The 15,000-nt window shown below is 36.1% G+C and overlaps 1 protein-coding gene across 1 annotated transcript in view; it reads left to right on the top strand.

The window, feature by feature from the left end:
* LOC135211373 (neural-cadherin-like) overlaps nt 1-15,000 on the top strand; it is a 339,986-nt gene that overhangs the window by 3,976 nt on the left and 321,010 nt on the right. The window contains exons 4-5 of the mRNA XM_064244686.1: nt 101-220; nt 617-760. Coding sequence (XP_064100756.1) covers nt 101-220; nt 617-760 — 264 coding nt within the window. The remainder of the gene's footprint in view (nt 1-100; nt 221-616; nt 761-15,000) is intronic.

Here is a 15,000-nt window from a genome sequence, read left to right as displayed (position 1 = left end):
ACGCTGTCTCCTTAAAAGCCCGCCGAGAAGATGGCAGAAGTTGTCAACGTGTTCCACGAAGGAATTCGAATACTTTATTTTTTCTTCTGATCTTTTAAAGGTGTTGGCGACAGACGAAGACCGAGGGAACAACGGGATCGTATCCTACGTCCTCTTGAATGATTTCGGAAGGTTCACTATCCAGTCCTCTAATCAACATGGACAGATTTCTACAACGAAAGTGAGCTAATAAACAATTTTTCTCATATTTTTTTTCATTTTTTACATATAAGACACAACTGACATACATATTAGTTTTTAATGCCTATTTCAAGGATGCCTGAAATTTTGGATAAACAACTTTTTTCTTTATCCTTTTCGTGAATTTAGCTCTTTATACAGGGCAATTTTCTCCTTTTACTTCGTAATATTCTTTTATTCGCTCGTTTTTGTTTATTTATATCAAAATTGGTATTTTCCGAGGATAAAAAAGCCAGAACTTGATGATAAAGAAAAGTAAAAAAAAGGACGGCCAATAAAATTGGTCTTCTGATGACAGTCTACTTAATTGAGCAGCATCTTGCACCTGTTTTCATCTGCAACTTACTTCAGTTTCATCTTCCGTGTTCCCATTCAGCGCCTTGACCGGGATGAGAAGGACAAAGAGTTCTACCTGACGGTGGTGGCTCGTGATGGGGCTGCTGAGTCCCTGCAGGACTCTTGTTCCTTCAAAGTCGTTGTCGAGGACATTAACGATAATCCTCCCATCTTCGATCAACAGGTATTGTCATTTAATGTGGATCTTTCTTAGAAAACGTCGTGTGTGTGTGTGTGTGTATGTGTGTGCGCTCGTTTTCGTGTATATATGGCCTCATCAGTAGACAATTATATCATCTGTTTGCGAGAGGTATTGTACATGCATATGTTCTTAGTTTGATAGAAAAGTAGTAAGCGTGTATGCATACAAGTTACCCTTATGCCTCTGATACGTACCATATTTGTGCGAATTGTGTGCAAAAGCATACAAGTTTACATATCCAACACCCACATATTTAACATTCTCCTGCTTGTTAATATTGTAATTCTCTCTCACTCACTCTCGTGACACATGGCACTGTAATGGTATTGTTCATCATCATTAATGACAATAGTGTGTACCGTAGCCTTCAGTAAGCTCCGCCAAATTCACAACAACGAGTTCTGTATCGCACTTCGAGATTTTGCCTTCTGAACTGGAATGTAGGTAGTACATACCACCATTCACTAATTGTTATATTGTTTTTAGTACATTGTGTACTGGCATGTAAAATTGCATTTTTATTACATTAACTTGAGCAGCTGGCATTACACTTATCTATTTATACATGTGTTCATCGAAATAATGAGCTATTTTTGTAATTCGTCAATTACAAAGCTTTCCGTGGACAGCGATTTTCTTTCAAACATTTTCACTCAAATCATTCCAATTTCTACCGAGGAGTAAGATTAAGTGTTATTTAACTGGCAGCACCCGTTCTTAATTGTTTCAGTCTTATTTGTTTCCGTCAGGGTCGAAGACTATTTTATAGCCAACTGACTGATCGATTAGGAACAGCAGCTGGCATCGCTGTTTAAAGACGAGAAACTTAGAAAAGTGACAAATTTCATCAGCATAAAGATTACTAAGGAGCCAGAAAATGATTGACGATTTTTCTGAATTTATAGCGATAAATCCCCGCTGCAGTCTGCTATTAAGGATCATCAGCTACTGAAGATGCTTGGCTAACATTATAAAGGAAGTTTTTAATTTCTCTCTCTCTCTCTCTCTCTCTCTCTCTCTCTCTCTCTCTCTCTCTCTCTCTCTCTAGGAGCAGTAATAGCTTTCTCGGCAAGTAATGGTTTTATGTTTGATGCCGAATAAATGGAGGAACGAAATAAGCTCTGTGCCTTTCAACTATGACGCCAAGAATTCATTGTCGATCTATAATGAATAAGGAGAACCCCAAATTCGAGGCCTAAGGTATATTTTGACATAGCTTAGAGATTTCCCATTTCCTCTTCCCTATGGGGACATGATATCTGGAAACTGTATGTGAAAATCTACTTATTTTCATAGAATTTGAAGTTCGTATATTCAATGTGCCTCTGTTGACCTTAACCAGGAATTAGGTATACCTGGTCTTTAGTGGCCTATATTAAGTCGCAGGTGGGCAGGAAGGGAGAAGACAGTGAAGAAGAACATGACTAACGTCAGTGAAAGATATTCCTTTAGTTTATTGTCGCAATTGAAGAAAATGAAAAGTGTATTTCTTCTCGCCAGTTAGTCTCTCTCTCTCTCTCTCTCTCTCTCTCTCTCTCTCTCTCTCTCTCATAGCGCACGATGAAATATAAGAGACCTCCTTACGACTTCCCTGCTTGCAATTATGGAACAAACTATTTTATTGCTCTGTTTTGTCCATATATTTTGCGGTAAACCAAAAAATTCAGACCATGTTTTGTATAATTCATGGCAAACCTTGTTATTAATGCTGTAAAACGTAGGATAAATTTACACTATTTTAATAAGAATTTATTCACTTCATATTAATATGCTGATACTGAAAATAATCAAACTTCCAGTTTATTTATTAAGGTTAATTAATGCAATATAGCCAGGTAAATAAAAATTTTATTTGGTCCTTAATACAGTAGCCAAAAATCAAATGATCATAAAAAGAAAATGAATCTTACTATTTTTCATGCACATACACATACGTATTCGCACACGTTTACACTCGCGCAAACACACAGGTGTGTGCATATATATATATATATATATATATATATATATATATATATAATATATATATATATATATATATATATATATACATATATATAGATATATATATATATATACATTTTATATAATATATATATATATATATATATATATATATATATATATATATATATATATATATATATACATACATACATACATACATATATATATATATATATATATATATATAGTATATATATATATATATATATATATATATATATATATATATATAATATAACATACATACATACATATATATGCGTGTGTATGAAAGGAAGTTTTATTATCGTCTTCGTGCTTATTTGTGCACTGTATATAAATTTTCGAGACCACATGTCATCATCAGGGCTGTAAGGATACAAAGAATAAAAATTGAAAATCGACTCGGTTAAACAATTACAAAACCCAAAACATGGAACTTAAACTAAAGTAAATACTAAAGAAACATTAAAACCGGCTGAAAAAACCCAATATCTAAAAAACCTTAGATAAATATTATAATAATAATAATAATAATAATAATAATAATAATAATAATAATAATAATAATAATAATAATAATAATAATAATAATAATAATAATAGAAATAAGAAGGATATGGGATATGCCAGTGGAAATCGTACCCATAATCATAGAAGCACTAGGAACGATCCCAAGATCCCTGAAAAGGAATCTAGAAAAACTAGAGGCTGAAGTAGCTCCAGGACTTATGCAGAAGAGTGTGATCCTAGAAACGGCACACATAGTAAGAAAAGTGATGGACTCCTAAGGAGGCAGGATGCAACCCGGAACCCCACACTATAAATACCACCCAGTCGAATTGGAGGACTGTGATAGAGCAAAAAAAAAAAAAATAAATAAATAAATAATAATAATAATAATATCAGAACGTTTAGTACCTAACTCTGGGAGCTAAGAACCGAGTGGCATTTTCAGTTCTCAACTTAGGCTATAAACATATAAGGCAGTGAAAGGCTGGTAACAGCATTGATAACCCTCCTGGAATGAGATGGTTCCATGTAAGACACACTGAGATGATACTCAATCTATGATTGAAAAAATGCAATAATTGGAGGGAGAGCCTTTACTCTACTCACTTGCTAGCAAGGGGTGTGCATTGCGTTATACATTTTCAAGGTATTTAGACATGGGGGTGGTTGATTCACTGTTTAACTTGAAAAGACAAGGAGCTACGGAAGCAATGAAATAAGAGAGAGAGAGAGAGAGAGAGAGAGAGAGAGAGAGAGAGAGAGAGAGAGAGAGTCTAAGAAAAAGATATGGCCAACTAATTTTCCCTTCTGGGGCACGTACCTTGGTTCATTCTTGGTTTTGCTTGCACACTCAACCTTACGTCCATGTGACCCAAGTTTTCGGCAACTTCCGGGAATTGGCACTTTTGCATAGGTGAGTGAGTGTGAGAAAGTGTTAGTTCCGAATTCACGTCGGCTATTGGATTGTCCAGGCAAAGGGTCATCCATGAGTAACGACTCCTACTAATTAATCGGAGTTGTAGGATTGACTGGCGAGGGTGGTGACCTCTTGTTTGAAGATCTCGGTTTTATGCTGGGGGCATCTCTTCGGGCGTCAACGGCTGTTTGTACCTGCCGGAATACGAACAGAGAAGGGTCGAAAATCCAGTAGACTTAAACTCTCTAGAGCGGCACCCCGGACCGTTGAGATACAACGAACGAGATACCGACTGTAACCCCTACCGGTATTTAGGAGTAGACTTGTAAACTGTGAAACTGACCGTCTGCCGAAAATATATGGGTGGCTTACTTAACAAGCACCACTAATTGCTCGTTAGATTTTGGGTCTCCAATATATGAGATACCAGATGAAACTAATATATAATATATTCTAAAGACTCTAATGATTATAGAATGACCAGTGACAGACATTTTGGAGGGTGGGTTCCCCCTGGACAGACGCACTGAAAAAGGGGGGGTTAATTGGATCTAGATCCACTTAGGAGATACCGAGTAAATTTACACTACAATAGCACTGCACATCCTAGAATACTGTGGTGGTAATGACAAGACGTTTTAAGTGGGTGGGGGTTTACCCCATGACAGACGCCCACAACGAGTGGGGAGGGGGAGGGGGAGACAGGATCTGCATCTAACATAGAGATACTAAGTAAAAGCTGTACTACAATAGTTCTGCACATCTTAGAGTACTGTGTTAGTAATACCAGACATTTTAGTGGGTAGTTTACACCTTGTGATGACACACAAACGAGTGGGGGGGGAAGGGAGGGGGAGGGGGAGACAGGATCTGCATCCAACATTGGAGATACCAAGTAAAATTTGTACTACAATAGCACTTCATACCCTAGAATGCTGTGATGGTAATGCATGACATTTTAGTGGGTGGTTACCCTTTCACAGACATAACCTACGATTGGAAGGGAGAGGTGGGACACCTTGAAAAATTTCAAAATCTATCATAGGCAATATTAATATTAGAAATATGGTAAGTATCTGAAAATCGTGAGCCTGATAAATTGTTAAAAGACAAAAAAAAATTCAAGAAATATTTTGTGATGTTTCAGGATAAAATTAATTACTGCCGGAGTTATTTTTTAAAATTCCTATTGAAGTATGGAATATTTTCACTTCATTAATCTTCCATCAACAAATCTGATATAAAATACTACTGTGTGAGACTTCCTATGCTTGGTCTACTTTCTATAGTTTCACACACACACACACACACACGCACGCATATATATATATATATATATATATATATATATATATATATATATATATATATATATATATATATATATATATATATATATATAATATATAATATTAGCACTATCCTTTGGTTTGGAGTTATTACTTCACACAAAGTATTTTATCTGAATGGGAGGGGGTCACAATTGGCAACAGCTACAAGTATGTGTGCTGAGCCATTATTGAATAATTAAACCAGTCATATGGTGCCACTCTCAGTTCCTCTAAAAAAAGATAAGTATTCTCGCTTTAATAGCGTCTTTGGTCATTTTCTTTTCTTGCCTATAGTTAGGACACTGCAGCCATGTTGAGTTCGTAGCCCAACTTGTCTTACCATAAATGAATTGTTCTTTAGTTGCTGTTGGTTCGTGTGGATGAAATGAAATTTTTATCGGATATGGGAATTCGATTGATATTAAGACCAAAGTCCCATCATAAAGAGCCGTTTTAACACCCGCACATTCACAAAGAGATGATGTATCACAACACAAATAATTACTGGAAACGGAAATGTGAATGAATTGTTCAGGATAAACTAACTATAAAGATTAAAACATTTTCCCCCATTTTATTCCCCCTCCCGAAGTTGAAGATCATACAACTTGGAGCTCCTGACTCCCAAATTAAGTTGGCCTATAATATCATGTCAGTTATCTAATAGTCCACTTATTTTCGGCTCCCTCACTCAAATTGATCTGTACACTATCACCAAGTATCAGGTACCATATATATTCAGGGAAGAAAATCTAAACTTAAATAAAAAATGATACACAGTTTGATGTTTAAAGCCAGCCGAGTGCGTTTGTCTCTTAACTTCCCGCCGGCACGCACCACAGGCAGCCTATGTAATGTGTTTCAATATATTCTATCGATGCTGGCTTTGACGACCATTATTCGGCTAATTTTCTCCCTGGTAATATTTTCTTCTTTATTTGTTCATTATATCTAGTAGACAGGCACTAACATCATATTACATCCTCACGTCTGTTCAATGCATTTACCATTGTTAATATGATTTATAATGCGTCTCCAACAGTCATAAAAATTTGACAACCGAATGTGCAAATATGTCAGCTGTGTGCAAGGCATAGGGCGTCAATCACTGGAGTAGCGATCTCCCTGCCGAGAGTGACTTCGGAAGGCCATATTGAAAGGTCTCGGTCCAGCTCTTAGTACTATATTTTATTACTATTACTTTTTTTAATCTTTATTTATTATTATTATTATTATTATTATTATTATTATTATTATTATTATTCGACCCAATTTCACAGAGAAAAATTACCTTACGAAAACACACCTAAACACTCCAACCATTGTGGTCAGGCCTAAGCATCTGCTCTTGGATCTAAGCAGTGTCAATCATAAATGGTTCCTGTGTAAATAAAGGACTTTCTTTGCATATGGTAGCGAAGCACTAACTAAACAGTAATGTACAATCACTAACCACCAACACTCACAATGCACTTACTCAGTAAGCACTCACACTTGCATACATTCACTATACACACACACACACACACACACTTAACATACACACACACACACACACACTTAACATCACACACACACACACTCTCAATACACAAAACACTCTGAATACCCAACACTCACTAGGCACTCACTGTACACTAAATGCTCACTAAACACTTGAAATACTAAATTGACTAAATATTCATTATACCCCAAACACTCAGTAAACATTCACTAAACACTCACTTAACCCTAAACATTAATTAAACACTAAACATTCACTAAACCCCAAGCACTCATTAAATACTAGCTTACCAAACCCTAAATACTTATTAAATACTAAACAGTGAATGAACATCCACTCATTAAAAACTTAAAAAACACTTACATACTAAACATTTGCTAAACACTAACATTCACAAGACTTCACTAAACGCTCACTTAAAATTCGCAAAAACTTACACTAAAAACCCTAAAACACTCACTGAATACTTTACACACTAAATATTCACTAAACACTACCATTCACAAGACATTCACTAAACGTTCACTTAACATTCACAAAACATTTACTAAAACCCTTAAGACAAAACATTCACTGAATACTTACACAATAAACATTCAATAACATTCACAAAACATTCACTAAACCCTAAAGACTCAGTAAACATTCACTTAATACTGACACATTAAACAGTCACTAAACCCTAAACATTCATCAAACACTTACTCATAAACATTCACTAAACGCATACTCACTAAACCCTAACAATTCGCTAAACACTGACTCATTAAACATTAACGATAGAAAAAATTGACAATCGCACTAATTTTTCATTTCTCTTGTTTTCTTTACATTAATGCAAGGTGATTTTTTTTTGGTCTAGTTTGCTCTTGTATTTATTCATAATCTTCTTGAGAGAATGGAAATGTTCGAAATAACTTGGTGTGTAGAGATATTGTTTAAAAAAACAGAGATCCTCTGTGTCCTTCTCAGCCAGTGTATTATGTCTGACGAATTTTACACCAGCCAAAAAAAAAATCGACTATAGTAACAACAATATTCATTCATAAAACTGATAATACAACAATGTACCATGATTCATTAGCATGAAAGTCAGTTGAAACCAAAAGATATATTTCTGCTTCGATAAAGCAAACCGAGTAGGCTGTAGCACAATTATTATGATTTGTACCTTGACTATAGCGTATATATTACATATGTATAACTATCTATCTAATGGGTGCGTAACTCTATTTAACAAATGTTATGTACATAGACATTTTACAGCAATAACTCTAATAATGATAAGAAACTTATATGCTACTTTATAGTGTCGTATTCCCAACCACCGCTACATTAATTTTCATATCGTAAACAAAGCTAAAGCGAGTAGGGGAGACCGTGGCTAGTTGGCACACTTTTTACAATTTTGGTTATTGCGAATATAAAACAAACTTTTTGCAAAATTCTTACCACCATTGAAAAATATTAACATTCGTCTTTATCATAGAGCAAAATAATTTGTTGTTTGCTTTCAACATAAGATAACAATAAGCTTTAGAAAAAAATAAGCTTTTCTGGCCCACTTGCCCACGGGGTAAGTTGACACACATTATGGGTAAGTTGGCACATTGATAATTAAAAGAAAATTACTACATTGCATTTAAATCAAATAGCAAAAATACCCTCTGAATTTCCAAAATACAAAATATAAGGTATTAGTATTACTTCAGATCATCATCTAGTTGTGATTGTGGCAGGTGTCAAATAATAGTCTACATGTTACGTGCCCTGCACTGGACCCACACTTCTCCTGGTTTACCAAACACAGGCTCTCTTCATCTGAGCTTTCTTCTGGATCAACAAGAGCAGTTCTTAAACTCTGTATCACGCTGATGACTGATCTGAAGCCATGTGTCTTTTCGGACATCTCTCAATCTGTTACATAACCACGCGTAAAATCAAAATCTTGAATAGTCTGTAATTCAAAGTTGAAATTCCATCATCCTAAACCATTGAAAACATCAGAATAAGTGAGAGCTAGCGGTAAAGCCGAGGAAACTTTACCAGGAATGTCACAGATGGCCATACTTGATCCTGGATTACCAGTCATCCACGAATCACATGCCCTGTTAAACAAACATTTCTTCAGATGTCTATAAACACTAAAATCCAGGGGCTTGCAACTTGTGAGAACAATGTGGAGGAAATGATAGGGCACTAATCTCATTATCCTTCCAAAAAATCCAGAAAACAAAATCGTAAATTATATAAATAAAAATAGGCTTACTATTGTTACAAATAACGTGTGCCAACTTACACCCCATTTATTTTGAGCCAACTTGCCCATCCCTACCATTTGGTACAAAAACGACTACCAGTCCACACCAAGAAGCCTTGAATTAATAATTTTAATGCTATAAGAATCTTTAAACCATAAGGAAAACTATGCTATCATTGAAAACTAATCTTTATGAATGTATAGATGTTATAGCAAATAACAGAAAGATTAAAATATTTACTTACTACCATCAAAATAAAAAATTGCCTTCATAAATTCGAGCTCCTACATTCTATATCTATAGAATTTTGCTGGTAATTGAGGAACCACGTGGCAATTACACAGTATATGTATATTAGAGTCATCAATTGGTAAACTTTAAAGTCATGTTGAGTATGCCAACTTACCCCTGTAGCCAACTAGCCCCGGGCTCCCCTGCTTGCTTGACAAAATAATAATATGACTGAATTATTATGGGCCTACAGATGACTGTTATTTATATGAAACAAATAAATTATTTTGTGTTAGATCAGCCATCGTCAACCGGGGTTCCGTGGAACCTTAGGGTTCCGTGAATCGATCGCCAGGTGTTCTTCCGTTAAGAATTCATGTTTTATTTAATTATTTGTTATTTACCAAGTATATATTTTTCGTTAAACATGGCGTGGGAAATCGTAGTCTTATAATTTATTTTATCGTAACATCGTCGTCGAGATTTTTTCCCTCTGTTTTACTAAAGGTAATTAATACAAATGCTTACATATATATATATATATATATATATATATATATATATATATATATATATGTGTGTGTGTGTGTGTGTGTGTGTGTGTGTGTGTGTGTGTGTGTGTATTGGGGTTCCTTGGGATGAGGAAAATTGTCTCGGGGGTGGGGGTTCCTCAAAGTGTCAAAGGTTGGGAAACACTGTGTTAGATAAATAAAAAAGGATATAGAAAGGATAAAACTATTATTAAATATATCACGATAATGTATAATACCGGTCAATAGTAGCCCACTATACTAATCTAGACATTCATTATCAGGGCTTGCCCCTCCCCTGCCCACCTGTTAGGGTGTGTCTGTCAGGGGAAACCAAACCCACTAAAATGTCTGTCCTTACCATCACAGCATTCTAGGATATGAAGTGCTATTGTAGTACAAATTTTACTTGGTATCTCCAATGTTGGATGCAGTTCCTGTCTCCCCCTCCCTCTCCCCACTCATTGTGAGGTGTCTGTCAGGGGGTAACCACCACACTAAAATGTCATGCATTACCATCACAGCATTCTAGGATGTGCAAGTGCAAATTGTGGTACAAATTTTACTTGGTGTCTCCGATTTGGATGGAGATCTTGTCTCCCCCTCCCCCCCCCCCCACTCGTTGTGGGGTGTCTCTCAAGGTGTAACTACCCACTAAAATGTCTGGTATTACCACCACAGTACTCTAGGATGTGCAGAACTATTGTAGTACAGCTTTTACTTGGTATCTCTATGTTAGATTGCAGATCCTGTCTCCCCCTCCCCCTCCCCATCGTTGTGGGGTGTCTGTCATGGGGGTAACCACCCACTAAAATGTCTGGCATTACCATCACAGCATTCTAGGATGTGCAGTGCAATTGTAGTACAAATTTTACTTGCTATATCCAATGTTGGATGCAGATCCTGCCTCCCCCTCCCCACTCGCTTTGGGGCGTCTGTCAGGGGGTAACCACCCACTAAAACGTCTGTCATTACCACCACAGTATTCTAGGATGTGCAGTGCTATTGTAGTGTAAATTTTACTCGGAGGTATCTCCTAAGTTGGATCTAGGACCCAATTACCCCCCCTTTTCAGTGCGTCTGTCAGGGGAACCCTCCAAAATGTCTGTCACTGGTCATTCTATAATCAGTAGAGTCTGTAGATATATTATATATTAGTTTCATCTGGTATCTCATATATTGGATCTAGACCCAAAATCTAACGAGCAATTAGTGGTGCTTGTTAAGTAAGCCACCCATATATTTTCGCAGACGGTCAGTTTCACAGTTTACAAGTCTAAATACCGGTAGGGGTTACAGTCGGTATCTCGTTCGTTGTATCTCAATGGTCCGGGCTGCCGCTCTACTCCTCGGGGCTCCGGTGACTCTTCGGTCTGTGGGCGTGGAACCCTCCTCTCTCCTACTGCCTGGAACTTTGCCATTAGGGATTAAGAGTTAGCGATTTATAGGACGATATTCATAAAATATAAATAAAATAACTAACTATATATATAAATATATATATATATGTATATATATATATATATATATATATATATATATATATATATATATATATATATATATATATATATATATATATATATATATATATATATATATATATGAGTGTGTGTATGTATGTATGTTTGTATTTGTACGTGATGTTTAAAGTACCGTTGCTTTCACAGATATAACCTTAGAGGTAAGCATATAGTGTATATTGTTTGATTCCCTAAAAATGACGATTCCCAAAGCTTATAAACCAAGTTTTGCTTAAAGTCAACGTTTTGATTCAATACTAAATTTTTGTAAAGTTATTGACAAAATATACGAATAAAGACACAGCAGACCACTGATTAGCCTTCTAAGACTCGATGCCATATACTATTTTTACGATTTTCTAAAGTAGTTTAGTATGCACACAGTTTTTATCACCAGGGCTGACAGACTTGAATTGACTGATTATAGTACTTTTAGTGTTAAGGTAATAAGAATAAATAGAAGGAAAAAGCCAATTACAATTGATGCATAATGAGCACACGACGAGCACAGGCGCGCACGCTTGCGTGGCTATCGGACCTTAAAGGGGAACTTCTGGTTAATAGCCATTAAATTTCGTCAAACAGAACTTTTAATAAACTAAAAAATGAGCCATTGCTCGAATCTGTACGTAATCCCACTTTTTTTTTACAATTTAATTTTAAATTAGTGCTGAGGTACTTCAATGGAGAGCGCCATTTATCCAGGATTCGGCTATGTTGCCATCTGGCGGATTAGTACTAATGACGTAGTGTAGCGGTCGCCACTCGCCACTCGCCTCACTATAACAAGCGCAGTGAAGCAGCGTTTTGTTGAGTATTCGTCCTTGGTATTGTTCTCATGTTTTATAGGTCAATTGTCATTCAAATAGCGTCAATTATGCCAACTTGTATGGCGTTTGGTTGTGCCAATACTTCTGGCAAGTGTCCAAAAGGCATATCATTCCACAGGATTCCGTTAAATATAGAGAAATCAAGTCGCTGGCCGATGGCTCTTCGAAGGGAGGAAGGATATCAACATCAAAACCTTTCAACCTATGATGCAAACCCAGGTTATTAGGTATGGCTATGAAATTTATATAATATGTTTTGGGACCTTGATGTCCCTCTGAACAGACCACGGTACCGACAAAGATAGGGCGGCTGTCTACCGCTATCTATACTATGGCGCCAACACTTGTATGCATTTGAATTGAAATTTATTCTTGTCAATCGCCATGTCCGTGGTGTGATGGGATGAACGGCAGTTTTCTAAACGTGTGTGTGTGGCCATGAATTGATGAGGGCCTTCACTTAGTCCTTTTTAACTATTTTAATTTATGGGGCTTTAGAATTTAGGGCTGTATATGCCTAACTAGGCCTACTTCAGGCTACTTCTTTATTTACCATTTCAATCATATCTTCAGCAATAAAATACAAACCAAAAAGGATATTATCTGAAGATGCTGTGCCCTCAAAAATTTTCCGCCTGTCTGAGCCTACCGCGACACGACATCACGCATTACAGATGAGCATACTTAAATGGCGGCGGCGCGGCGCCCGTGGTGCAATATAGAATTGGTTGTAAACAATAAGAAAACGCCCCTTTTCTAAAAGCTCTTTTTCACCAGGGGTACTTAAATAGAATAATGCTACATAGGGAACCGCTAAAATGCAACCAGAAGTTCCCCTTTAATGAGTCAATTGTCGTTTATGACAGAATTAAGTCTTATTGAAAGTTTAAGCAATGATTTTTTTCTTGTTTTTAACAATTACAATGCCATAAAGAGGCCTTTAAATCATTTAATCACAACTCCACTTTTATCTTCGTGACGACATGAATCACACTTTTATCTCTCGGAATGTTACAACGTATAAAGAGACTTTGTTGCGGGATCAGATTTCATTTCCGTAAACCTTGTTTAGTATGAAGACTGCTCAGTGCTTTACTACATGCTTGAGCATTTGAATCCCTTTCAGAAAGTTAACGTAAGGTACATATGGAGGAATTTTTATTTAGTTTTTCTTATCATTAGTAAAAAGGAACCTATAAAATAATATCCCTCTTATATTCAAAACCTATTGTAGTAGCTGAGTCTGTAGCTCAACGGCAGCCCATCCGACCCAGTTTCAAATCCTGGAGTGGCTGGACAGTTTCTCCATTTCGTTTCCAAAATTCGGATTCGATATTTTTTCGACAGAAAAAGTATCCAAAGCTCTGAAAAGTCGAGAATTTAAGAGTTCTTTGCATGCTGTTCCGTTCTCATACTTTATCTGGTGAATGGGACTAGGTGTTTCTGTATGATTATAGTTTACTTTCATTAAAAAAATTCAGACTTCACAACACACACACACACACACACACACACACACACACACATAATATATATATATATATATATATATATATATATATATATATATATATATATATATATATATATATATATGGTGTAACACAAGTTTATGCAAATATTTTGGGAAATGAAAGAAAAAGTCAATTTGAGGAGAAAATGTTCTATAAAGATAAGCATTTTAAAGCTTCATTTCATTTGCTGGTGAGTGGAATTTGAGAATAACTGTTTTTTCATTAGCATTGCTCCAGGGCGAGGGAGGTTGATAATGGGAGGTTAGAATAACTTGAGATGTGGGGGGACTTGGGGGTGAAGTGAATGAGGCGGTGCTAGTCTTTTAATTATGATTGTTTTTCTTGCAAGTAATCTACTAAAGGATTCAGAGCCAATGAAATACGGTTTTTCGGCAACACCTTTATAGCAAAGCATTGGATAAAGGTGAAAGTTGGCCAGTGTTTATTTTATAACCTTACCTAATTTTTGCAAGCATTATTTAGTACCTAAGTTCAATAGTTCTAGTACTTATCGGAGTAAAAGTGAGTTTCCTATGCCAGAGCAATCAAAATCGTAGGTAAGGGTTTTGAACATAATAGTGACATTAATCTACAACGTCATGAGGCTTCAACCACAGTGAAAAATATACATATGGGGTAAACGTCTCTTCGTGGCTCTGCCCACTTGCTGGTGACATATTCATTAATTGATATTAGTGCCAATCCTAGGCTTCAGCAACATCAATGATGGCGAGCAGAATCTGTCATCCTCCCCCTGATTGCATTATCATCCTCAATCATTTTTTGTTATCACAGTCTTCCTATTTGACTGGGTAGATTTTATAGTGTGGGGTTCTGGGCTGCATCATACCTACTTAGGAGTCCATCTCTTTTCTCACTATGTGTGTTGTTTCTATGAACACACTCTTCTGCATGAGTCCCGGAGCTTCTTCGGCATCTAGTTTTTCCAGGTTCCTTTTCAGGGAACTTAGGATAGTGCCTAGTGTTCCTATGATAATGGGTACAATTTTTACTGGCATATTCCATATCCTTCTTATTTCTTTTTTCATTTTTTCAGATCCTGATACTTATCAATCTTTTCTC

This window comes from Macrobrachium nipponense, chromosome 4, assembly GCF_015104395.2.
Source record: "Macrobrachium nipponense isolate FS-2020 chromosome 4, ASM1510439v2, whole genome shotgun sequence".
Lineage (NCBI taxonomy): Eukaryota > Metazoa > Arthropoda > Malacostraca > Decapoda > Palaemonidae > Macrobrachium > Macrobrachium nipponense.
This window is presented reverse-complemented; position numbering and strand designations above follow the sequence as displayed.